At 27.5% G+C, this 26,970-nt stretch overlaps 1 protein-coding gene across 2 annotated transcripts; it reads right to left on the minus strand.

Moving 5' to 3' along the window:
• Positions 1-7,697: 7,697 nt before the first annotated feature.
• On the minus strand, positions 7,698-26,434 carry LOC132935201 (uncharacterized). Of its 2 annotated transcripts, none has more exons than XM_061001676.1 (13): positions 25,946-26,434; positions 15,551-15,632; positions 15,351-15,458; positions 15,125-15,241; positions 13,643-13,759; positions 13,330-13,583; positions 12,574-12,742; positions 12,015-12,159; positions 9,484-9,661; positions 9,149-9,423; positions 8,920-9,088; positions 8,485-8,823; positions 7,698-8,409 (listed from the first exon to the last, which is right to left on the minus strand). In XM_061001676.1, exons 3-13 carry the CDS (start codon positions 15,448-15,450, stop codon positions 8,002-8,004), a joined length of 2,271 nt encoding a protein of 756 aa, XP_060857659.1. In that variant the 5' UTR covers positions 15,451-15,458; positions 15,551-15,632; positions 25,946-26,434; the 3' UTR covers positions 7,698-8,001. The 2 variants fall into 2 exon arrangements, with proteins under 2 accessions (XP_060857659.1, XP_060857660.1); XM_061001677.1 differs by having other exon boundaries at positions 25,941-26,434.
• Between the last annotated feature and the right edge of the window lie 536 nt (positions 26,435-26,970).

Here is a 26,970-nt window from a genome sequence, read left to right on the forward strand (position 1 = left end):
TTATATGTTAATGTATTTTGACTGTTGATTAAAGGAAAAAATAACCTAGGTACATAATACTACATATAAGATACCTTGTAGATACGAGGGTGGATAGTCTTAGATAAATATCCCCTATTGAGCTTATTATAGTTTTAGTATTACATTGTTACTTGTGAGAACTACTAGTTATATTTAGCGTTACTTATGTATCATTATAACAATAATAACGTACCCACTAACCAAAAGAATTACGATAAACTGTCAATTTGGGCTTGGCATGGAGATTTATTACACGATAACTACACTCGTTAAGACCACAGATACACTAATAAAATATAATATTAATAACTTTATCTTATCTTTTTGTATGTAGGTACGATATAATAGCTAATACTCTTTAGATTTCCAGTTTAGTTGTGTCCCACACATCAAAGTGTATAGTGTGTGTTATAATTTCATGTTGATTTTGTCATGTAATAATGTCCAAACGAAAGTCTAATCCTATTCTAGAAATGCTCAATAAAAAACAAGAAGAGAGCAAAATGATGTTGATCACCAACTAGCCTCACCCTCGCCTGATGAAGTCCAGTTTGCCAAGAGTAAAAATAGAAAGCTAGACTTAATTCTTTAAATTTGAATTTAATATTTTATTTTTATTATTATTTTATTGACATATTATATACTATTATATACAATGTACGTAACATTATTCTATTTTTAATTTTAAATGTGTATTTTCATTATTTTGAATTTTTTTAATATTGCTGTACCAGATCTATAAAATTAGTGTTGTTTCTTATGTATATAAATGTTGTTATTTATACCAGTTTGTAAGAATAAATTCAAAATAATGATATTAAAAAGTATGTTATAAAGTATGAATAGTATCTGTTGGATACATTTTAATTACCCCCCTCTTGATACATTTCTGGATCAGCCCCTGACGTAACGTAATTGGTATGTTAAAGTACATAACTACACAAAATTCAATGTTTTTAGTTAATAGTTTTTTAAGTTTGTTATGTTATTTTATTATATTATAAAGATTACCAAGTGTTTATATTTCTTTTATGCTGTTTAAAAGTTGCTTATGTTATTTATATATTTATAACCAGATCAGAGTTTTTTTTTTTATTAATTACCAAGTGGTTGGATAGATACTTATTTGTTTTCGGAAAATAAAAGTTCTGGTCATATTTGTTTGCATTTAATAATTTAATTAATTAACTTGTATTATTTATCAGTTATATAAGTATAAATAATTAATTCTTAAATAAAATTAAAATTAAAAAAATGAATACACATTTCTCATTCAATGTTTTTAAGACTTTGAAATTAGAACCAAGTATTAACGAATTTATGAAGTATGTATAGTTAAATTTTCATTTTTTTCAATGACCGTAGATAGAATAAATTAAATATCAATAGAAAAAAATTCTTAAGGTGGTCATAAGTGGTGACTCCACCCTAGATAGTTATAGTCCTACAACGGGAGAGTGTGGTACTAAAGAATAATAAAATATAAATAAACAATGTTCATCAATATGTTAATAATATGTATATTATTCAAAACAAATATACTGAAATAGACCATATTGCTTATAAAATATTTCCGAAACCGGCCTTCTTAGCGCTTCCTGGTGGACAATTATGTAACTAAACTGCCGTAAAAACGGTACTCATTTATTTCTCATAAGTACAGTTATTGATAGTAACTACACCGTTTTACCTACATCATGGCTATACCAGACTGTTATGTATTAAATTTACTATTTTGAAAATACTTTTTCTATTGAAGAATAAGTAATAACTATAAATAAGATGAAAGTTTATACGCAACAGCTGCTGGATATCAGTCATGGACTCCACTACTCTAGTGTTGTCACATATATACATATATTCCAATGTATTATAATTTAAAAAAATTATATAATTTATTATATCTAGTTTTAAAAATTTAATTTTAATTTTTAAGAATTCATTTGTATTTACTTTTATTTCTTAACTTGCATTCTGATTCAATTATATTATTATTGTATTATAATTTAATCTTAAAAGACAAAATGTCTGCAATTTATAATTTTAGTAATTGTTTTAAAAGACTTGATAGGAGTTAAATGTAGACATACTAAGTACAATACTACAATCCAAAACGGCTACATTAGGTCAAAATTATTATTAATATTGTCATTGAATCATTTAAAATTTGAGAATAGATAAGACAATACTAGAGCCAGGGGCGGATCCAGAGGGGGGTTCTAGGGTGCAATAGCACCTCCTTTGGAATGTTGCTTCCTGGACAACAAATACTTTACACAGCATGCATTTTTCAGAAGGCTGGGGACATTACTAAACACATTCGGTACCTTTTGAATATTAAGCACATTCATTTTGAGGACTAAAAAAATATAACTAGTCTAACTGAAAGGAGAAAAATTATTGGTTTGAAGTTTTTATATAAAATAGTAAATGGTCTTATTAACTGTCCTGATTTACTCAGTTGCTTAAATTTTAATGTTCCTCAATGTCAAACTAAATCCACAAAAACATGTTACATTCCATTTCAAAGGACAAATTATGCACTTGTTTCGCCTATACATAAATTAATGAAATTAGTTAGGTTGATTTATTCAATTTTCATAGTTTAGATGGTTTTTGTAATTATATTACCTAGTTTATATTATACATAGTTTTATTTTTTATATAATTTTTTATTATTATTATTATTAAGTATCTTAGATATTATTATTATTATTGTTTTATATTTTTTGTGATTATTTTTACAGTTATTCAGTCTACATAAATATATTTAAGTCAAAATGACAAACAGGTTTTATCTAATAAGAATAAAAAAAATCCAAATAGAATAAAAATATTCTTAATTTAATAAAAGCCTAGTTGAATAAAAACAATCTAATACAAAGAAAAAAAAAAGTTAAATAAAAATGCCAAATTTAATAAAAACTTAGATTAATAAAAAACCTAAAAATCAATAAAAAAAAAATTAATTACTATAAATTAATAATTATAATAATGTTATCGCGTAATCACAATCATGCCATCAATGAAATAATTAATATTTTCATGGGGGAAAAAATTTGATTAATTCAAATTAAGTTAAATCGGTTTAACCCTTTATAGGGCAAGGGGATATATATTTCCCACCCAAGAAAAAAAATTCTAGCACTGTGTGGTCACAGGTAATATTTTTCCCACTTGTTTGAAAAAAACCGTTATTTTTTTCTGTATACGACAGTGTCAATTATATGTATTTGATAACATTTCAAATAAGAGAAATAAATCGATAACGACCAAAGTGGGAAATTATCTACCCATTGCCCACAGGCGATACACTTTTTTTCCCTCCAATAAATTTCCTATCAAAATTGTTATTTGTTTTAATTTTAATAAATAAGCAGCTTAACTTATAAAGTCTTTGGTGATATTAATTTAAAGATAACATTTTAGCGCGTTTTTCTGTGTTATCTTACGGTTTATTTGAAATGTATTTTCTGTGTTATCAATTTATAAAAATAATTGAATATTATTTTCAAATATGTAGTTGTGGTTTTGAACTTATAAAAAATACTTTCAAACTTCACTAACAATCTTGAAGTAAGTATATTCTGAATCATTATTTCATACTCTTTCGATAAATAAACACTTTTGGGGCCAAAAATGACCCATTTACAAAATATTTACGTATAATTATCAATTTTTTTCCCAGATGCTATCAGAATATGAGATTCTAGAAGAGTTGAATGCTATTACCGATGATATGGCATTCGATTCGGAAGACGGAGGAGATTCTGATGCAGAAGACTGTACCACCAATGCAAATAACTCTCTAAGTCAACCAGTATGGCATTTATCTACCAGATCATCAGGTAAATAAACCAAATAATTATTTTTTTAATTTATAATTATATTTAATTAAAAGTTTTTTTTTACATACAGGTTCTAGTATGGCTGAAGCTGAAGTGCAGGTGCCTAATGTATCAAATATTGAACAAACAAATAGTAACATTCCTTCTACTTCTCAAGGTATATTTCAATTTATAATTGTTCAATATTTTGAATTAGATTTTTGTTTGTATTTGTTGTATATATTATAAAAAATAAAAAAAATTTGGTACAAAAATATTGTATTATACAATTTAGTATATTATATGTACCTAGAACCTATATAACATTATTTATTATTTTACTAAAATAAATTTGTACCTACCTATATTTATGTAAATGTATGGAATATGTTCTTATAAACAACATTGCAATAACTAATGTATTGTACTGTAAAAATAAAACTATGATGAAAACATTAATATAGTTGGTACCAATAGTTATATATAATCTTTAACATAATTAAAATTACTATTAATTAAATCTAATTATATCAAGTAGTATTCTAATTAATTATTATAGTTGTTGGTAAAATATATTGATAGATAATTTTATTTTGTCAGATATACATAATGATTTGGAGTTGCTAGAAGATATTATGTCCAGCTCAGATGAGGAAATGGATGACAGTGATAAAGATAAAGATTATGTACCAACTCAGCAACAGCAACTACTTGTAGATTTAGATGAAGTTAATGACTTACCTATTGATGTAAATATATTTCTAATTAATGATGATCTTGAAAACGAACTCCTAAATGTAGAAGCAGACAATATTTCAAATCCAAATATAAGTGGTGAAAACAAACTCATATATTTAGACGTAGACAATGTTTCTAATCCAAATATGAGTGGTGAATTTAATTTTGTAAAGTCAGGATTTCCTCCAAAAAAATTTAAAAAAGTTAGATTTAGAGAAGAACAAGGTCCAGTAGACAAAAACGTTTATAAAATGCCGCCAATAGAAATATTTAAATTGATGATTGGTCCTATATTTCAAACTATTGTTCAACAAACAAATTTATATGCTCAGCAAAAAAATGTTAATATCAACACAAGCATTGAAGAAATAAAAGCATTTATTGGAATTTTAATTTTTATGGGTTACCATAGCTTACCTAGCATCAGGTTATATTGGTCAAATGATCCTAATTTTTTTTGTGAACGTGTGGCCAAAATCATGCCTGTAAAAAGGTTTTTGAAAATTCTACGGTTAATTCATCTTAATGATAATTCCCAAATGCCATCAAGAAATTCTTTGGATTTTGATAAATTATATAAAATTCGTCCTATGATAACGCATTTGAAAGATATTTATCAATCTGTATATCGCCCATCAAGATACTTGGCAGTCGATGAAAGCATGGTAGCATATAAGGGACGTTCCACTATGAAACAATATATGCCCATGAAACCTATTAAAAGGGGTTTCAAAATATGGGAATTGGCTGATTCTTATAGTGGTTTTTTACTGAATCTTGATATATACACTGGAAAAAAATCAAATGGAATACCTGAGTATGGACTAGGAGAAAACGTTGTGTTATACTTGACCAAAAAATTGAAAAACTTATTTTACTGTGTTTTTTTTGATAATTTTTTTACCAGTATACCTCTAATTTTTAAACTTTTGTGTGATGGTTTATTTGCATGTGGAACATTTAGAGTAAACAAAAAGTATTATCCAAAACACCTTATGAAAAATGATGGTAAATATACTTCTGGTGACATTGAATATGCCCAAAGTGAAGATATTGGTATTATGCGATGGAAGGATAGAGGAAGTAAACCAGTGACACTTGTTAGCAACATGCATAACTCTTCAGATACATCTACAGTACTGAGAAAAAATGGTAAAGGGGAAAGGATTCAAGTAAAGTGCCCTACTGGAATATCAGATTATAATAAATACATGGGAGGAGTTGACAAATTTGATCAATATATGTCTCCATACTCAATTTCTCAAAAGTCGAGGAAGTGGTGGATTAAACTTTTTTATTATATAGTTGATACTGCTATTGTTAATTCTTATATTTTATATAAAGAAAGTTGCAACAAGAATAAAAAAAAGTACATTACACATTTAGAGTTTCGATCGAGATTAACGGATGAGCTTATTGGGAATTTCTCATGCAGGAAAAAGAATACATCTTCCCCCCACGAACAAAGATATAAAAAAAAACAAAAACTTTCCATCGCTCATGATTTTACAGCTGGAGTTAATCATATGCCAAAATTCATAGATAAATATAGAAGATGCAAAATGTGTAGCACTAAAGCAAAAGAAAAAAGATCCAATATGATTTGTTCTACATGCGACATAACACTATGCAAACAATGTTTTGTACCATATCACAAACCTACCTAAAATTGTTTATCCCTATTTCATTACTTTTATTATTTATATGGAAAATTCCAGAAGTTTATTGTTTTATTTTACTAGAAATGTATCAGGTTGTTGATTTTTATTTTAAAGATATATAATAATTATTATTTATTTTTTATCAATTTTAGTTTTACTAAGTATAAGTTCAATTGTTTTTTTTTTACTATTATTTATGAATTTTAAATACATTTTATAGGGATGTGCATTACAGAAATGTCGTGTTTTTAATGTTTTTTTACTTTTTTTATTTTTATTATATTTAGGTATATTAGTTTGAATGAGGCTTGTATATTTTTCTAAGTAACCGCATAAGTGGGAAATATATTACCATTGCCCGTTCAGTAAATCCCACGGTCGTAAAGGTGCAAAGGGAAACTATTTTCCCACCACTTTTCCAATCATGCAAAACAAATTAAACATTTTCCAATATTTTTCCCAAAATCAGAGTACTCCATACTGAATGTATACCAATTTTCAGAACAATCTGGTGATTTTTTTTGTTCTGCCCTATAAAGGGTTAAACTGTGCATGTAAACGTTGCAACGTAAACTGGTTTGGTGGAAATGTATTATACTAATACGGTTTTAGTTGCGCATGTATACAGGTACTTTAATTCAAATTTATTGAATATGCATTGAGTTAATTCAAATTAATGGATGCATGTAAACATGGTATAGAAATCTCCCATGGTCCACGAGAATCGGTAATTAAATGATACGGTCTCCTAGTTTATGTACGTTGTTTTTTTTGTCTGTAAAAAGTGTAAAGTTGAAGACTGTGTTGGAATGTCTAGGAAATCAGTCACCTGAAGTAAAAATTGATTAACTTTCATATTAGCCACCATAGGAAAACTAGTTGTCTCGGGATCTTAATTACTAAAATAATTCATAAAAATATTCAAATTTCAAATATTTATAAAAAATATGAGACCTAAAAGTTTTTGCCGCAAAGTATACATATTATTATGTATATAAATTTTTACCATACGGCATGTACAAATACACAATAACATTTTCAAAATATTTAAATTAATTTGTGAACCTATTCACACCATTCTACACTTCTCACTTCATAGTACAATAATTATAGTACATTGGTATTGGGTATTGACCACGGCCCAAGATAATCAAGACTAGGACCTATATTCATTGATTTTTAGATCACCTAATAAGTTACCTTCTTGTATTCAAGCAAGATATATCATCAGTTATTTAAATTCAATTATTTATTTTATAACAAAAAAATGTACCAACTTTTATTGTAAAATCATATCTAAATTAAAGACAATTGATTTTAGTTTTAAAAATGATTCTCTACGGCATGAATAATTTTTCATAAAAAGTACATAGAATATTACTGGTTATTAAAAAGTTCTTGAACCTAATTTTATTTAGATTTTAATCAAAATATGCAATGAATAGCTAGAATTACATTTTCAAATTATAGATTCATATTATTTTAAAAATGAAAAAAAAATTTTGAATTATAAATGAAATAAAATTATTACAATTAAAAATCTACTAAATGTATGATAACATGTATGATTAATGATCAGTTATAATTATACATATAGAAAAACATAATACATATACATTATAACTAATAATTCAAATTGTTATTAAAATCTTCAGATTGAAGTACAAAAAAAAAATTTTCCTGGTCACAAAAAATAGAATTATATTGCAAAAGGTTTCTCATGTAAAGAAACAAATGCATATTCTACATTCCATTTAAATATCATTAAACTGATCAATCAAATAAACTCTACTTGTTCCTGAAAAGGGAACTTTAATTACCCTAATCTTAGCATCAGGCATCATAGTATCTAACAATTTCTCTAGATCAGGAACTGAAAGTATATTAACATTATCTAACTTGTCTTCTTCTTTTTTAGTAGTAGCCTCATCTACTGGGCGCTGTTGAGGTATTCTTGATCTGAGTATAGGTATATTGTTGTTCGCTTCTTTGGTATGGGTTAAATCTAATTTATAACCAAAAATATGCTGGTTCTGTTGATATTGAGCTATAAATAAGTCTGTAACACGAAGTAACTCATGAGTTAATCCCCAAACCAAGTATGTTAATGTCTTGGAGAGTTTCTTGAGACAGTCAATCAGGTGACAGTTAGTAGTTGCGGACTAAAAAAAAAAAATCAGATTAATATTAATAAATATATGTTATAAAATAATATATTTCATAAGAAGTTTACATACTTGGCTCACATAAGCAGGAATAATCAGTAAAGCTTTAATACCATCACATTTTTCCAATTCATCTTCAACACAATTACTGAATTCTATGTTTACCAATTCCAGAACATTGAGCTTTTCAAGACCTCTAATGACAGTAAAAACATCCTGTGCAGATTGATCCCATCCATTACAGCAATTTTCTAATCTCAATGATTTCAAATTGACAAATCTTTTTAGTGACACGGCAAAATCCTTTGTTAAGCATTGGCAATCACCAATTTCAAAAAACTCAATATTATCAGTAATAGTATTCAAACTCTGATAGATCTCTTTTGGAAATTCTTTAATAGAGGTTAATGACTAAATGATAATCATAAAAATAATAAGAGTTAATGTCATACTTTTCTTTTATTAAATATTTTAACTATACATATAATTAATTATTACTAAACTTACAAATTTATTCAAATTTATTAAATTTTCAAATGATGGCAATGCCGTCAATTTTATTCCAGTTAAACCTTTTAGTCTTAACTCTGTGAGATTTCTCATTTGTCCCAAATAATTTAAGTTTAAGTACATTAAATCTTTGGGATTTTTTGACGCTTTCATCAAATTTGGATTTCTAAAAATAAAATTAATTATTGAAACTATTGAAAAAAATGTATTATATTTTCTTTATTACTTTATTGAAGAAGCATTAAGTACTTCAATTTGAGGTAATGAGTAAATAATATCTTCAACAACAAGGACAGGACATCTATACAATTCAATGAATTTTAACTGTTTTGCTCTTGTCATTGCATTTGAAAATTGCAACCAAAAACTTTCGAAGTCTTCAATTTTAGAGGGTATCAACATACGTCTAGTGTCTAATGTATTAGTTCTTTGTTGATCAATTGAGTCTACAAACCTTTCCCAATCATAGACCATAGAATTTTTTAAACGAACATTCTGCCACTAAAAATATTTAATAAATAAGCAAAAATACATTATATGACATTTTAAGGTTATACTTACTAAGTATTTATTCATTGCAATTATATTCCAGGCGGTACATACTCTAGAAGCTGATAATAGCTCATCCATTTTCAAATATTCAAAAACATGTCTCAATACTTTAACCATGTAATTTAATGATTGCATGGATGCGGAAGATGTTGCAATTTCTCCTGAAGAACCACTGATTTCTGAATTCCTGTTAAATTTGATAAAAAAAAAAAATTAGGTTTATAATTATTTTGTTGTACTTGAAAGCATTATAAATATTTATTTATGTTCTCGACCGGGCACATATAAAGACCACTAGTTTTAACATGCAAACTAAATTAGGCCTCAGACCAAGGCCGTAACTGAGGGGGGGTCCAGGGGTCCGGACCCCCCCCCCCTCCCCCCGAAATTTTTAAAAGTAGAAAAATTTTAGCGGTGAATATAGTTTATAAACTATAAATTGTATTAAATAATAATTGTATATTTTTGTTAAAACAGTAATTTAAAATAAGATTAAATTTATCATTTTATTTTATTTTAACGCCGTAATAAAGATTAGGATCAATAGATACGATTAGGTACTAGCATTTATAATCAATGGTACTAGTTACAATAAAATGTGATCGTCACAACTCACAAGTTTAGTATAAATTTAGCACTAGCACATTCTTCGAATATTCATTACATTCGTAATTGTATCGGAACAATTAAATCAGTAGGTAATTTCATTAAGGTTTCTGCTAGACGAACTGAGTTGTTAAAAAATAAAATTAAAGAATTTATTCCCGAAAAAAAATGGACTAAATTAACATCTATGTGTGAAACTCGATGGGTCGAAAACCACGATGGAATGATTCGATTTTTAGATATATATAAACCTATTGTCGACACTTTAGATGAACTCCAATTATTTCATGATATTGAAACATCATCAAAAGCACTAAATCTATATCATAGCATAACAACTAGTGAATTTGTTATTAGTTTAGTGACAGCTAACACACTATTTTCATTAACATTACCTTTATGTAAATCATTACAATCAGTAACATGTGATTTAAGTGAAACAGTGACATTTGTCGAAACTGTTTTGAATGAAGTTGAAGACATGCGAATCAATATAAACCAAACATTTAAAGAAATATTTGAAAAGGCAACAAATATGTTAAAGTTGATAGACGGAGAGGATCAGATAAAAATACCAAGACTAGTTGGACGTCAAAAAAATAGAAATAACGTTAATGTTAACTCTACAGAAGAATATTTCCGTATAGCTATTGCTATTCCTTTTTATGACGATTTTATTCAACAACTAAAAGATACATTTTCAAAACACAAAACAGTTTTGTCTTCTTTATATTTATTAATACCAAAAATGTGTTATAAAGCTGCAATATCAGCCTCAGATTTTAATTTATGTTCTGACTATATAGATATGGATTTATTACAAACAGAAATTAAACTATGGAATAGGAAATGGATCTCACATTCTCAGGACGATCGTCCTAGTACAGCCGTTGAAGCATTAAACAATTGTAATTCTGATTTGTTTCCGTGTATATACTTTTTATTAAAAGTTTTAGCTGCATTACCAGTTTCAACTGCAACACCCGAGAGAACGTTCTCAACGCTGAAACGGACGGAAACATTTTTGCGAAACGCTATTGGACAAAACCGTTTAAATGGCCTAGCATTATTAAGTGTTCATAGAAATATTAAAGTGGATCCCGAAGACGTCCTGAATAAATTTGCACTTCAAAAAGATAGAGCTATTTTACTAATATAAAAATTTTATATTAGTAAAATAGTTTATTTTATAATAAAATAGTCGACATATTGCATGCTTATAGACTATAAATTAATAATTATTTTGTAAATTTAATATTCAAAAAATTGTACCTATTTTATATTTTATCTTTTTTTTGATTTGTGCTTTTGTAATGTGAATAATAGTTAAATAGTCTATATATGTATATAAACAATCAACTATTATGTTTATGTAAATTGAATATTATAATAATGACCTAATATGTTTTTAATAATGATAATAATACAATTTTATATTATTAACGTAAAAATGAAGTGTTTAGTATCTATATTTAAAAAAATGTTGGACCCCCCCCCGAAATTTTTTGCCAGTTACGGCCTTGCCTCAGACCATGTATGAAACAATTAGTAAATAACAAATAGGGGTTGAAAAAAATAAAGAAAACTATAAATAATTATTTACTTTACATACATAACCAATAGTTTTTAAATTAACATTTAAATTGACACATGTTGGATGATAGTACACCAGACATTGAGCGCACATTAAAGTGGCAGGGTCATCGTTTTTCGGGCACCGTATCCCACAAGGTGTATGCATAATGAGTTCACCATCTGATGTTGACAACATATTTTTATCCATTCACGTATATGGTTTGATTGAGGAAGGATTATGAAGGAAGCATAAGGATAACAACCCCTTAATTTTGCGTTTCATTTGTGAAGCCAAATAATAAAGTAATAAGCAATAACTGTTTAAGCATTAACAATAAAAAACAAAGCCAATATGTTACCGTCTTTTAACTATTGTGTTATTTATATCAATTTTCTCAAGTTCTGGAGAAGTAACTTTTGGTGATGCACTAGATTGAATAGCTTGGCAGTCTTCAGATATATGTTCAGGTGTAGATGAAGATGTATTCATTGATTCTGAAGTACCTAGGTGATAATGTAAAATGTCAGTTCTGTATTTAAATTTCACAATAAAATGAATAATTATTTCTCAGATTAATAGACAAATAAATACACAGGGAGTTTCACCAAATATAAAATTATATTGTATGAAATTTAAAAAAAAGTGAATTGTCTTTTAATTAAATATTTCAGATTGCCTTATGTGTTTATTTTATAATATTACAATGATATGCAGTATTATTTGAGATAATGCGAGTATACCAATTCACAACTGCAAGAGTTGATTATTATTATTAATCAATTATTTGAATTAGGTTTATTTAATAATTTATAAATATATATTAAGTGCAAAACAAATTTTTTATATGGTATATACTCAATTAAAATTGAATCCCTGTTCATAATTCATAAATAATAATAAAATATATTTACTTTTACCTTTTTTAGATATCAATCTAAAGGAACTCTTAGCATTTTTAAGAACAGTTTTCCTTTTTCTTGAAGACTTGTTGTTTTCATCATCTGACAATTCAAAATCATATGGTTGCCGCTGTACAGGTGTCTTAGATTTTTTAGGTCTAACAGCAACACCAACAAAAGAGTTTCCCTAAAACCATAAAATGTATGAAGGGAAATGGAAAATTACTCAAGTAATATTTATTATATTTAAGTTTATATAATAATAATTGAAAAAAATTAGGGATGACAAACTTATTTCCTAAACTAAAACTTAAATCTTCTGCACTAACAAAACTTTTTAAAATTTAATTCAAAGATTTTAAAACATAATTAAAGTAAAATAAACCTAGACATTAAGTTGTAAGAGTTTTAATTTTTAACAAAATGGTTTTGAGTTATAGAGTCTAAAAAAAAAATATTATCAAATAACCAGATATTGTTAATGTGTTATCAAAATCTGTGTGAGGTTGAAAAATGAATCAAGCTATTCTTCTCTTTAACTTAAACATTATCTACTATTAAAACCATTTAAGATTAAACATCAATTTTTCTCGGTTCAAAATATTTATTTTTACGATATTTAAGGGTATTAAAGAATTAAAGAAAAAGCAGGGAGGAAATAAAAATAATATACAAAGTAAAGCTGACAAATTTAAATGGGTTTTTTAAATTGTTATTAGACTATGGGATAACTTGCTACAATAGATAAAAATAAATAAAAGTTGTTTTCATTACTTTAGATAATTTAGAATTTGCATCTCTGATCAGTTCTTTAGATCGATCGTTCATGCCAATTGGTTGTTTTAAAAATGTAAAATTTTCTATGGTTAGATCTTTATTAGATAGCATGTCCAACTGTTCCTGAATTTCTCGTAATGATCTAAGTTTTTGGTTGGTTGGAGAATAATAGTATACATCACCACTTCTACTTGCACGATTACGAATAGTAAATTCACTTAATGCTCTGTATACTAATTCTCGTTTCCAACCTGAAAATTATAAAACACAAAATATACACACAAATAGATAATTTATATAATTTACTTACCATGCTCAAATGGAAGTTTATAAATAGCATCCGTGATATCTACATTATTTTTTCTACCTGTAGTACGGTGTGTTCTAGTGTTAGAAGAGGTAAGGTTGAATGTTGGAGTACTAAGTTCTAAAAATATTAAAAATAAATAATAATTTGATAAAATTATCTTTTTTAAAACTTATTATTATTCATTTAAAGTAAGTAAACCCAGTACATATTATGAAGCTCATACTGAACCTAAAATATAATAGGTACTATTAACTTTTATAACATAAGATATATAAATATAGGGTATCAAATTAAACAAATATCATCTTAATATTCCATTATAGCTACACATCATTCTTATGTTTTTCAATACTTATGTTTAGCAATCATGATATAAAATTTAAAAAAAGATAATTGTATTTTTTTTTTATGTGTTATCAAGACCATTTGACCAAGACTTTTGTCAAGCTTAACTACTTGATTATTACTTCCCTTAAAGATAATTTAAATGGCACTATATTAGTATACAATAATATAATTATGGCATAACCTTATGATTCGATAAAATTGCATTAAAAATCTGTGAAAAACTGAGAAGTAAAAATCATAATATAGTTGCAGTTCAAAATTCAACTTAAAATGTTAAAATCAATCTAATCACACGTAAAAATCACAATATAACTATTTATTATTTTAATCAAATGATAAAAAGATAATAGAGCATTATTATATTTTAGATATATAAAAATTAATATATAATACTATAATTTCTCTGATATTTTTATTTTTAAATATTGAAATTTTAAGTTTATAAGTTTAATAAAATGTCGGCACAATATTTGTTTTTTCTCTCAGACCCATTAGCATCATAATATATCAAATGCATTTTCATAAAATTGTTTTTTTCTGTGATTTTTGAGTGATTTTAGAATTTAATTACATATTACAAAAATGATAAAAGGATAATATGGTATCAAAGGATAAAAGGATAATATGTCATTGGTATTGTAGTGAGTGCGGCTCACCTCATTAGTATTTTGAGAAGGAACCACTTGTTTATTTATTACTTAAATTCATCCGATACTATTTATACCTTTAATCGACACATGTTTGAATAGACTTTTATAAATATTTCTTGATTTTATATTGACATGCAATGTTATTAGTATCCATAAAGTGAGCGTTGCACTCACTCAATAATATTGACATAATATTTTTTTTTGCAAACGCAGACTGATTTGTAAGGAGCACACAACATTCACATACGTATTGTGTAATAATCGGCAAAATATGTCAGACTACTGAACATAGTTGTGAACATTAAGACTTAAAACTAGCATCATGAGAAATACGTTAAAACAGAAAAACCTATGGAAATTAATGTTGAGTGTGTATTTACATTAAGTGTAAATTAATTGGAAGATTTTTACTTGTTTTCCATAAAAATACAGAGAGATTTTATTCATTTTCATATCTATGTATTATACATTGGGGGTCACTCACCTAAAGTAGAGGGAACTTGTAATTCCAAAGATTTTAAGGGATCACTGCGTAAATTGTCATTCTTATTTCTCTTATTACTCCGTTTGTTCTTAACGTCATTAGGTTCTGGCGATGATACTATAAATCAATCATAAAAATAAGACATTATTATTAGGTACACATTCATAATATACATGATATAAAATATAAGAACATAAGCATGTTTACAGATAGTCTTATAACTTACTACTTGATTTAGACTGTTTCTTTTTATTAACAAGATTGTTATTAAGAACGGATGGCTTTTCTACTTCCATAGGTTCACCTGTTTCTTTACTTAGTTCCATTTTTACCACTAAACGTAGTCATAAACAAAAAAATTGGTACATATTTAATTTTAAGTTAAATACAAAAGCTGTATAAATATATCATAGACAAAAAACTTACATTTCTTCTTATTTTCAATAATTATTCATACATCATCATCAATATCAAATCCAATAAAATGTTGTTCTGGTTTATTGGTTTCCTAAAAATAAATAAATTAAAATTATAACTTATTATTTTTAATTTATCATATTCTACAATCTTGCTATAATATTATATGATTAATACTACAAATAATGTTATATGTTATTTATAGTATAAGCTAATCTAGACTAAATGTTTAGTATGTAATGAAGTGGTTTTTATATAAAGAATAATACAGAAATCAAGCATATTTTATTAGGATAAGTATTAAGTGGGTAAGCTGTATTATATTCACATTATTTAGTAAGATTAGTAAATGAAAAATTAATACAAATTATTTTTAACATTGTTTTTATTAATCTACACTAAAACAATACATACTATATTGTTAACATTGCATGTAAATCACAACTTTTACACTGAAATAAGTGCCTCAGAAAAAATAAAATACAAATTAAACTTACCAGTAAGGTACTCATTTTTCAAACCCATTATAATGAAAAAGGCAAATAACTAAAAAATGTTGAAAACTATAATGGATAGGAAAAATATTTTGATGTACAATTGTCAGAACCATAGACATATATAATACTTAGACAGCCGACTTCCTATGGTAGTATGCTCCCGCGTTTTAATAAGTGAGGCGACAGCCTTTTGCTAACGTGTTATGTTAACATTAAACAACATAACCTCAAAATATAATTTTATAAATTAATATATCTAAAAATTATAAATATTATTATTATTACTATTATATATAAATGTAATTTCTATCAACTTTTTTTATAGGTTAAGATTTTAAATGTTAACATTGACAAATTAGCAAATGGCTGCCGAGCCTGAATTTTTTTCACAATTCAGCTATCTAATTATTATATATGTCTATGGTCTCGGTTAATGGGATAGGTGGTCAGTGTTACCAACATAGAAATAATCATCCATATATTCTTAAACAGTGCATTAAAACATATTGTATTGAAATTTAAAATTTCGTCTCACGATTCAAGAGATATCACGATATTATCGGCGGTAAAATATCGATAACCCGATATCATCGAAAGAAAAATCGATATATCGTTGCAACCCCTAAATGTAACATGATATAATAATATATGTAACTCCATAACGGTTTACCTGTGTAGTATTAATTATAATAAATAATAATATGGGTAGTCTTGCAGGTATGCCACAAGTAATATTTTGAAAATAGGTTCAATCACTGAATAGCCAATCTAAACATAGTATAGACGGAACCAAAATACTACAACACCAAAAAGAAGATTGTCCCTTAGACAAAGATGAATTAGGTTTGTTATTTAATTTAGGTATCTTAAATTAATTCAACACGAAAATTATTATTTTAAATTGTATATTATCTTAGGTTGTAGTACATGAAAATTAGAAAATTACTTCATACCATAGCTGCCACATATTCAGAAGAACCGTCACAAGAAGACCAGTCTGTGTCATGTATTTGTTACGGATGTGTTACAAACCCTACACAATATATATAATATAATATAGCACACATTCGGAAATCGTAAAAGCCACTGTTTCATTGTTCCAAAGTAAATGAACGTTGTATTGGCGTGATGGACATAGTTATTAATATTTTAGTAAACAAAATTAGATACATAATACAGTATTATAAGTTGTAGGTAATTTTTAAAATTTTTTTTTTTATTGACGTATAGGTAGTAACTTTAGGTATGCATTCTATTTACACAAAACATAAATTATCACATCCTAATTAGCAAAGGTGATGTCGGGCAAATTAATGAAAATAATTAGGTTAAGTTAAGTTGAGATAACACAAGATCAACAAATTAGAAGTGAACAGTTAACAAATCATAAATTTTACTCGATAAGTTAAAAGTTGATATAGAAAAAAATTAGGGTTGGTATTATACGGGTATGAAACGTTTTATACATTACACATAATATGTTTATAATATTATGATACCACACGTTTAAAACTTAATATCAACTAATATAAAAAGGAATATTAAGAATACATTTTTTTCCTTTGAAATATATAATTTATTATAATAGTGATAAAATATACTGTAGGTACATTTTAAATTGTATTTAAGTATAAACTTATAAATTAATATAACAAATTAATAAATCATATCAACTTGGTGAATTATACCTGATACTTTCTGTTTAGTGAAGCCATAGAAAAAAAACTTTTATACAGTATAAAACGTACAAAACTAAGTAGTTATACTGTATGTTTTATACGTGTCTTATACTTTACTGTATTGTAAGTTCCGAACCTGGAAAAAAATACATCACTCAATTTAAAAAAAGTTAATATACTTTTCCTATATAAAGAGTGTCTGCATTCTTTCTAATTTCCTAAATTATAATAAACAATTTTATTGAACTTTTATCGTAATGTACAGTGTAAATACCTATTTCATTTTACATGAATATTAAATATTTAACTATACACATCTCAATTAATAGTTTAACAAATATTAATTGTTTTTACATCTTATAGGAATTTAAGGTCTTATAATATTATTCCTATCTAATCTACTAAAATATTTCTATATACAAAATTATTTGATCAAGAAAAATAACAGAAATGTTTGTATTATTATAGTACTGGATTATTTTATTTTTATTTTAATCTTAATATTTACATGTTTATAAAAACTTAAATTTCAAAAAAAATTGAACTTGATGTATTATTTTCAAATCAACTGAAAGAAACTAAGTTATTTTTACTGGCAATTAAACTATTTAAGTTCATAAATCAATTATAAAATTCTCCCCTTTTCAAATTGATTGGCTTGATTGCTGGACATAATATAACCTACATATTATTATTTGTAAAAATGAAAAATTTGTAAATAATTGTTACCAACTGCTCAAATATTTCTAAAATGACACGATTTGTCATATTATTATAGATCTATAATATATCATACACTACTGTCCACTACTCCAGGAATATAATGTTGTTGCAACTTAATTTCTTTTTTATTTTACTTATACATATTTTGGATTGTAGTTCTGACCAATTACGTACTAGAGGTAAAAGAGAATTTCACTGAAGAACTTACATAGCTAGTTACTATTTTTCTTTTTTCATACTAAATTTTAAATTTTAAGTTAAATTACTAATTTATTATTACTCTGTACATACAATAAATTTATTCATAATGTATTTGTTCTATTGAAGAACATGGTAAAATAATGAAAAGTAAGGAAACCAAAATGTGTAGGTAATATAATATCAGTATTATATTATTATGTGTTAAACATTATTCTTATTGTCTATATCACTCGTACACAGATACAAAAAACTGTTCTTTTCTGATTATTTTGAAAAATACTGTACACTTTTACGTTTGTCCCTCAAAATACCAACGAGATCCAATTTTCTACTAGAAACCTCATTTAAAGTTTAAAATCTAAACACTCTTACTGTTCAAAAATCTACTCCTTGTATAATTAATACCACCTATGACCTACTCTTTATCTAACCTATAACCACTATTGGTGTAACATTTTTACTTATTATTTTTATTTTTAATTTAATATATTGATTTTAGTGACGGTGCAGACTAATCTATTGGAAGAACGTGTATACATTCATAGTGACTTCTGACAAAATAAGTCTGTGAATTGTTACAATATGACTTCAGTAGATCCAGCCAGCTGTGGCAGATTTACAGTTGGTTAAAAATATGATTGAGACATTGGTGACTTGTATAACGACATTGTTTTTAGGCCTCTGGAGTGATGTAAACGGTCGCTTGCCATTGTTATTAACAGCAATCTCAGGTTAGGTATAATCTGCATTTAGGTATGTCCTTAAATTATAATATAATGCATTTAATATATTATATTGTACAATCGCTTCAAATTTAAGGTCTGGTAATATCTAACTGCATGTACAGTGTATTTTCTACGATGCCAAGTCTGTCTCTGAAAATGTTTTTGCCGTGCAGCATACCTATTGATGTAAGTGGTGGCTATGGTGCATTGTTTATGGCTGCATCATGTTATATAGTTGACATCACTGAATGCAAATCAAGAGCTTTCAGGTAATGAATTAAAAAATTTATTATTTATTTATTTATTTGAATTAATAACGAAATAACATGTATAATGACTAACGAGTGTTAAATTCACTGGGTTTCAAGTATGACTGATTACATTGTATACATGATTATAGGTGCAATTATTATTTTTTTTTTTTATGGGCAGTGGGCTATAATTATTTACCTAAGGTGCACTGGCCTACTGTAAGGATTTTGTCTCATGTCCCTTGTAGTCACTTTGAGTATTACATACTTTATAATATATCAAACACAATATACAAATTAAACTTAATTGGAATAAAAATAAAATAAACATGGCATGTACTGTTTAGTTGTTACTGTACTCAACATTAATTTCAAATCCCAGTTAGTTCAATACATTTTTTTTTATTCAACAGTTTTTTATTGGGTATCTACTGAATATGGATTTAAAAATGAAAAATGGTTCTTAGCGTGTGGTGCGATGGCTCTTACCTCAAGTGAACTTGCAACCTATTTATTGATTTAAGTTCCTGTTTGCTTAAAAAATTTAACGAATCAATAAAGCATACAGACTATTATACAATATAATTCAATTTATATTTATAACCCAATTACTTTTTAAAATACATATAAACTAATAATTTCATTACGATTAAATAGATTTTAGTAAATGTGTTACGTTGTAACTTAGTGACCTGGAGTACTTTTGGTACGATAATTGAATCTCCTAAATACATATTAGTAACATTTTAAATAGTTTTGATTTGTAAGTATCGAATATGTATTTATTTATTTTTATTCTAAACATAATACATAATATATGAAATTGATTGTTGTACATAAATACTTTAATATATGAAAATTATTTATTTTATTTAATCCTTATTGAAATTTGCAATACTTATGTAAAAAACATGTTCATTGTTCATAATATAATCTACATAAATAAAAATTGAATTATGTTGGTATATACAAATGAATAACAAATTTTAATATTACATTTATAATTTCAGGCAACCATAATTGGTTATAGATCGAAAACAATTTTGTTTGTGGGCATTAGAAATCGGTTTTGTGTAATTTGCAAGAGGGCGAAAAATAAAAAATTACATCCACCTGAACATACATGTTTTATAAATTGGAAAAAGGTGCAACAAGTATGGAAGCTGATGGTGTTGCAGATGGTTTTAAACAGAGTTTAGAAATACATGGTCTAAAATAGCATAAACTAATAGGTAAGTAAGTTACACTACGTTTTTCAATTATATGATAAATAATGAATAATTCGATACATACCTAGTGAATATAATAATAATTATTGTTTTTATTTATATATCTCTGTAAAAAAAATATTGAATTTGAATAACATTTTTTTATAGGAGTAGTCAATTCAGATGGTTTATTGTATGTGATTGACGGAGAAACAAATAAATCTGAAAAATTTGTTAATACTATATAAGTGTATAACCTAACATCAATACCTGGTCCATAGAATCATTGTCAAGAAGTAATATAAACTTCTGTGTGTTCAGTTGAGTAGTCGTTAATGGGCCACCACATTTTATATCTAATTAGCACTATTAATAGTCGTTTCGGTAGTAATAATACACACATATGACTAACTCATGATGAAACATATATTTATTATATCAATTTTCGTTTTTTGTGAATGTTTAATAAAAAGTGTTTTGTATAATTTAAATCAACTATTGCATCCTTAAATACAGTTTATATTCAGTAGGTTTATTCATAACAGTAAATAATAATTTTTTTTCTCAACAATACTTTGCTTTATACTCCAATACGTATTCTTAAATAAAAAAAGACTGGGCCACATCATATGGATTTAAGTTGTTGTGGGCCATCTACTTTTTAATAATAATACATTCAAATCTAATGATTAAATTATATTCTATAATACAACAATACATTTTTTTATGATTTTACTATACCGAATAATAAGCAGAAATATTGATAAATGACACGGAATATTGGTTTCGGAGCCAATGAAGATAAACCACAAATAAAGTTTTCTCGTAATATTAATATATTATATACAATCAATTGTTTTTAATTTATAGTGAGGGCCACATCAAAATCTACCACAGGCCGCGGATTGGATATCCCTGGTCTATGTCTTAACAACTTATAAGCAACTTTATTTAAAATCATAGGCAATAAGTTTAAATTTTTATAGTGAATAAATTATTCATTATAGGTACATTTATATGAAATACAGTCTAGAGTTAAAAAATAATATAGGTAATAGTTAAGCCATGCATCAGTTCATATAGGTACCTAAGCATTTTATAGACCTAATCTAATTTTCAAAATAAATTTGATATTTTATATTCTGAGTAGAGCAACGATGTGTTTTTTTTTTGTTATTGTGTGTTTATTATGTGTTTTTCGGTTATCACCTTTTGGGACAGAAAAAATGCTTTGATTTTTTTCAACAGTGTCTTTTAATGCAAAAAAAATGAAACTATTCGTTCTTTGGGGGGTCTAAGGTTAAAAGTTCCCAATTGTTTTCAAAAACGTCAGGAAAAACAAATAAAAATCAAGGTTAAGCGGCAAAATCAATTTGGAAGAAACTGATTTTTTATTTAATGTAACTAAAAAAAATGACCTGAAATAGATGAAATATTCATTGAATGTTTATATTAGCAATTTCTATGCACCATAACATTTTCGAAATATTACGACACTTTTTGAGCTATTTATATGCATACAAATATTTTGAGATTTATTACTTTTTTTTAACTATTGTCGTTACAAATTTTTTTGGTCGGTCAAAAACTTAAATACGTAATACAACGGTCCTCATAAGTTGATGTTAGTGGAAATTAAAAAAAAAGCTTTACGTAAATCCACAATAATCAGCGCCTGAAGTTAACATTTTTACAAATTGTACATAAATCACGAAAATTGACAGATTGTTTTGATTGAAGTTCATGAAAATTTTTCTTTTTATATATATGCTTTTAAAATTTAATACAAAATCTCTCTTATGTTTTTATACATTTAACGAAAAAAAAAATGATTTACCTACCGAAAAGACAAATTCATAATTTACGAGATTTTGGAGCTAGACATTTACATTTATATTACACCTGTAAATTAACAAATTAATTAACGATAATGTAAATTAACGATTTTCCTATTTTCTTGTTATTCAAAACTAATAACACTTGGTACCTTCAATTTTCATCAAAATATGTTTATTTTATCACTTTCTTTACATGATAAACTTTTCAAAATATTTCTGGTCGTTTTGAGGTATTTATAGACATTTTAAACTATCAATTGCTTATTTTTTTATAAATGTCAATAAAATGTTATTCGTTGTGTCAGAAAGCTTGAAAATTCAACACAAAGTTCCTCATAAGTAGTTATAATTGTGGTTGAGAAATATTAAAGATCATACAGGCACGATTTTTTTTTTTTATAAAAACCTATTAAAGTTTAAATTTTGACAAAATTTATCAAAATCTTGGAGATTTTTAATTAATTTTGCTAAAAATTTATAAAGTATTCAATTTTTATTGCTACGGATGGAAAACTTAAAAAAGGATTCTTATAAATAGTTCATACTGTAACAAAAGATTAAAAACTAAAGAGTAATTAAAAAATTGACATGTTTCAATTTTTGGAGAAGTTAAAATTAAAAAATCAAAAATGTGGGAAAGGTGTACTCCAGAAAACTTGACGAAAAATTCATATCTGTTTTCAGAATTCTTATCGCTTCACTAGATTAATCGGTACGATGGAAGTAGAACACGTCTATAATCCTATGTTGCCCGTGTGTTAGACATAGACAGAACATCACCGCTTCCAATCCCCTTAAGGTTTACTAAATTAAATAATATTTTTTATCTTCTACCTAAGATTATGTCGTTATATATTACCTCTATTATATACTGAATTGGTTATGTAATTTATAATTTTTTAAGTAATATATTAGGTATAAGAAATAATTTAGTATTTGTGGATTTGGTTTAATCAGAATCAATTAATGATTTTATTGGATTTTATTTTCAAGAAAATAATTATTGAATTTACCTATGATTGATTGTAAAATTGTCACTGTTAATTAATTATTATTATTATAAATCAACTAACTACAGAATCAAACTCAACACAAGAAATACATAAAAAATTATATAATATCGCATGAAGATTGTAAAATACAAAATTATTCTGGTTTTGGTAAATTCGGATGTTTTAAAAACAGAATTATTCTGGTTATATCGGTTTCGTTTGTTTTAAGGGTTTTTAAGAGTTCCGGTTTATTTTGGGTGCAAATCCCTGGTATCAAGTTTCCTTTATGTCCACGATAAGGACATTGCACTCTATTGAGGTGTGTGTGATGTTCGGTCGAGAAGGCCAGTGGTGACTGTACGCCACTACCAGAGCGTGATGTCCCCCAGGCATGGACGTCTCCGCCGTTATGGACAGTACATCCATGGCTGGTTCTAACCAGCTATTACCAGGGTCGATGTGCGATGTATATATACAACCGAACTCGTATCAAACACCGTGAGGCGCTCGCAGTAGGTGGCGTCAGCCAGCCGTACGGCAGACCTCTGGCTACTAGCCAGTTTAGTGTTCTTCACCCCTTGCATGCATCGGGTTCATATAACTTTAATGTATAATATAATTGCTCCACTGTGCACTACGTGGTCGGTCACCGGCCGCGCACCGGAGCAGTCTTAACGTCCGCCTAACCGCAAATCCGCCTCACACCAAAATTTTTTTTGATTTTCAACGTATTTTTTTTTTTTTTATATATATGTTTGTCATTGTTTATGACCTACGTATGACCTACCGACGTACATGCAATCCCATGAATGCAGTTTAGGTTAGCTCCGGTTAGTTATTAGTTTTTATTATTATTATTAGTTATTAGCTCCATGTTAGCTCCGGTTAGCTCCTGTGCACATAGATAATAAAGAAATGGATTGGCCACGGCTATGCTTATCTCAAGTGAGGTCGTGTTCATGGAGGGGCTTGAAAGGGGAGGGAAACTAAGGCAAATTATCACTTATTCGGATACCTATAGTTATACTGTTTACCCAATATAATATATATTATGATATACAGTAGAACCTCGATTATTCGAACTAATTGGGACCGCACCTAGTTCGGATACGCAAAAGTTCGGATATTGGAAATATAAAATAAAAAATGTTTATAATATTATGTATTAATTATTTATTATTTGTATAATTAAATATTTATTATTATTATTAATATTTTATTAGAATTACATTACATATTACATTACATTATCAGAAATACATTAAATTATTAGAAATACATTAGGTACATACATACATACATAATTAAATACATTAAATTTATTTTATTTATTATATTTTTTGACATAATTATCAATACCTGTCCGATACGAGTTTTCATGTTCGGATAACAGAACGTTCGTATACGCTAATTATAGTTCGGATAATAGAGGGTTCGTATAACGGAGGTTCGGATAATCGAGGTTCTACTGTATATAAAATAAAAATAGCCTCACTTTTTATCCAGTCTTGGAACATCGATAAGTGTTTGATTGCCTATCCATTACTTTATTATCTATGCCGGTGCAGCTGAATAACGATTATATGAAAGTATATATTTTGTGATTACAACGAGTAGTTGTAGTATGGTTATAACTTATAACCATGAATACAAAACTGTCGATATTAATTTATGTAAAGGTATTAAAGGTATCACCCCCCCCCCCCCCAAATATATGTAACCTTTTATTATGAACTCTTAAGTAAGTATACATAATATTATTTATTAAAATTTGTAGATATACATACAACCTACTATTTTACCTACAGTTTGTTTCCAAGACACACAATTTCAAGTCTAAAAACTAGTGTAAAAACAAATAATTAGGTATGAATAGAATAAAAATATATTTTAACTAGCGGGAAGGTTCCAGCGCAAGGTTCAGTGTTTTGATTTTGGTTAATAAATTAGTTCGAGCTCCCTAGTTTTTTTTCCCAGTTACGCCACTCTTTCTAGACTCTATAAAATCTAGTGTAGTTGTTTGGGCAGTAGGTCCGAAGCAGACTTTCACGGTTTCCTACTTGCCTGATGTTGGTCAGATTAAGACGAGAAAGAAGTGGGACAGTGAGGAAAGACAAAGAGAGATCTGATAAGACACCACAACGTAAATTAACGATAATAATTTATTATATCGTCTTAATAATTCGTACAACAAATGGGCTAGGGGTGGGTGCTTATGACTATACTAAATAATAACATAATATATTATATCTTAAAATATAGATAGTAATAATTTGTAACGTTACGTCACCCTGGATGACCGTGGGTTGAAACTTGAGACGGGGATCGTCTCCCGGCGTGACTGACGATGGCGAGACGAACAACAATAAACGCTCGCTGGTGCACGGCAAAACTCGCGTACGACAATGCACCGACAGCTGATGGCGAGCGCCCGGTGGAATAGCCGGCGGACAATCTGAACAATCGACGGTGGACCGATTTAGCGCCGCTATCTGCAACCCATGTCGTGCGTTGACGACGCGGTGCAGGGTACAAGGATGGTATACACCGTGCGCGTGGTGCTGATCTTACGGATGACTTGACGATCACGTATAGTGCCGGGCGCGGACGCAGCAACGTCTATAATATTATATATCGACGGATATAATATAATACTGCCACGACACTGCCGACCTGTGGTGCAACGAAATTCGTATATTCGCACTGGCCACTGACCGATTAAAACGCGGTGTAAGCCTTTCGACGATCTAACTGAACACGCACAAATCACACCGGTACGGAGCACGAATGGTGACAGACTGACTAACGGCCAAAACTGGCTATTATATTATGATCGGCATATCGCTTCGAATAGGCCGATAAAACCATTGTGTAATAGCGCCGCCGACCTTGGATCAGCCGTACACTCATTGGCGCGTCTCGTTGGCTGTCGCGGCAACAGTAGTTTTAACTCCAATAAGAGTAAAATGGTTGAGGGCAACTGCTACATTTTGCTGTAGTTGTTTGGAGGGAATTTATATAAAAAAAGTACTTTTGGGGGCAACTGGTACATGTCACAAATTTGCTCATAAGTTGTTCTCATTATAAAATTTAAAAATATGAACAACTTATAAGCAAATTTTTATTCAATTTTCAAATTATTTAGACTGATAGTGAAAATATCTACGTATAAAGTGGAAAAACTACATACAATTTTGTGATCTTTTTTTTCAGTAGGTTCTTATACGGTTATGTGTATTTGACTTACCACCTACTTACTACCTACTTACTACACCAATAAAAAAAGGTGGACAAGTGGATGTCGCTCTGCTGTAC

Source organism: Metopolophium dirhodum, chromosome 1 (assembly GCF_019925205.1).
Source record: "Metopolophium dirhodum isolate CAU chromosome 1, ASM1992520v1, whole genome shotgun sequence".
Taxonomy (NCBI): domain Eukaryota; kingdom Metazoa; phylum Arthropoda; class Insecta; order Hemiptera; family Aphididae; genus Metopolophium; species Metopolophium dirhodum.

Coding starts and splice junctions, on each gene's coding strand:
- LOC132935201 (XM_061001676.1), bottom strand. CDS start 15,450: ATGGAACTAAGTAAAGAAACAGGTGAACCTATGGAAGTAGAAAAGCCA. Junction 12,160..12,573: donor TAGATTGATATCTAAAAAAG/GTAAAAGTAAAT, acceptor ATTATCACCTAG/GTACTTCAGAATCAATGAAT. Junction 9,089..9,148: donor CTTAATGCTTCTTCAATAAA/GTAATAAAGAAA, acceptor TTTTATTTTTAG/AAATCCAAATTTGATGAAAG.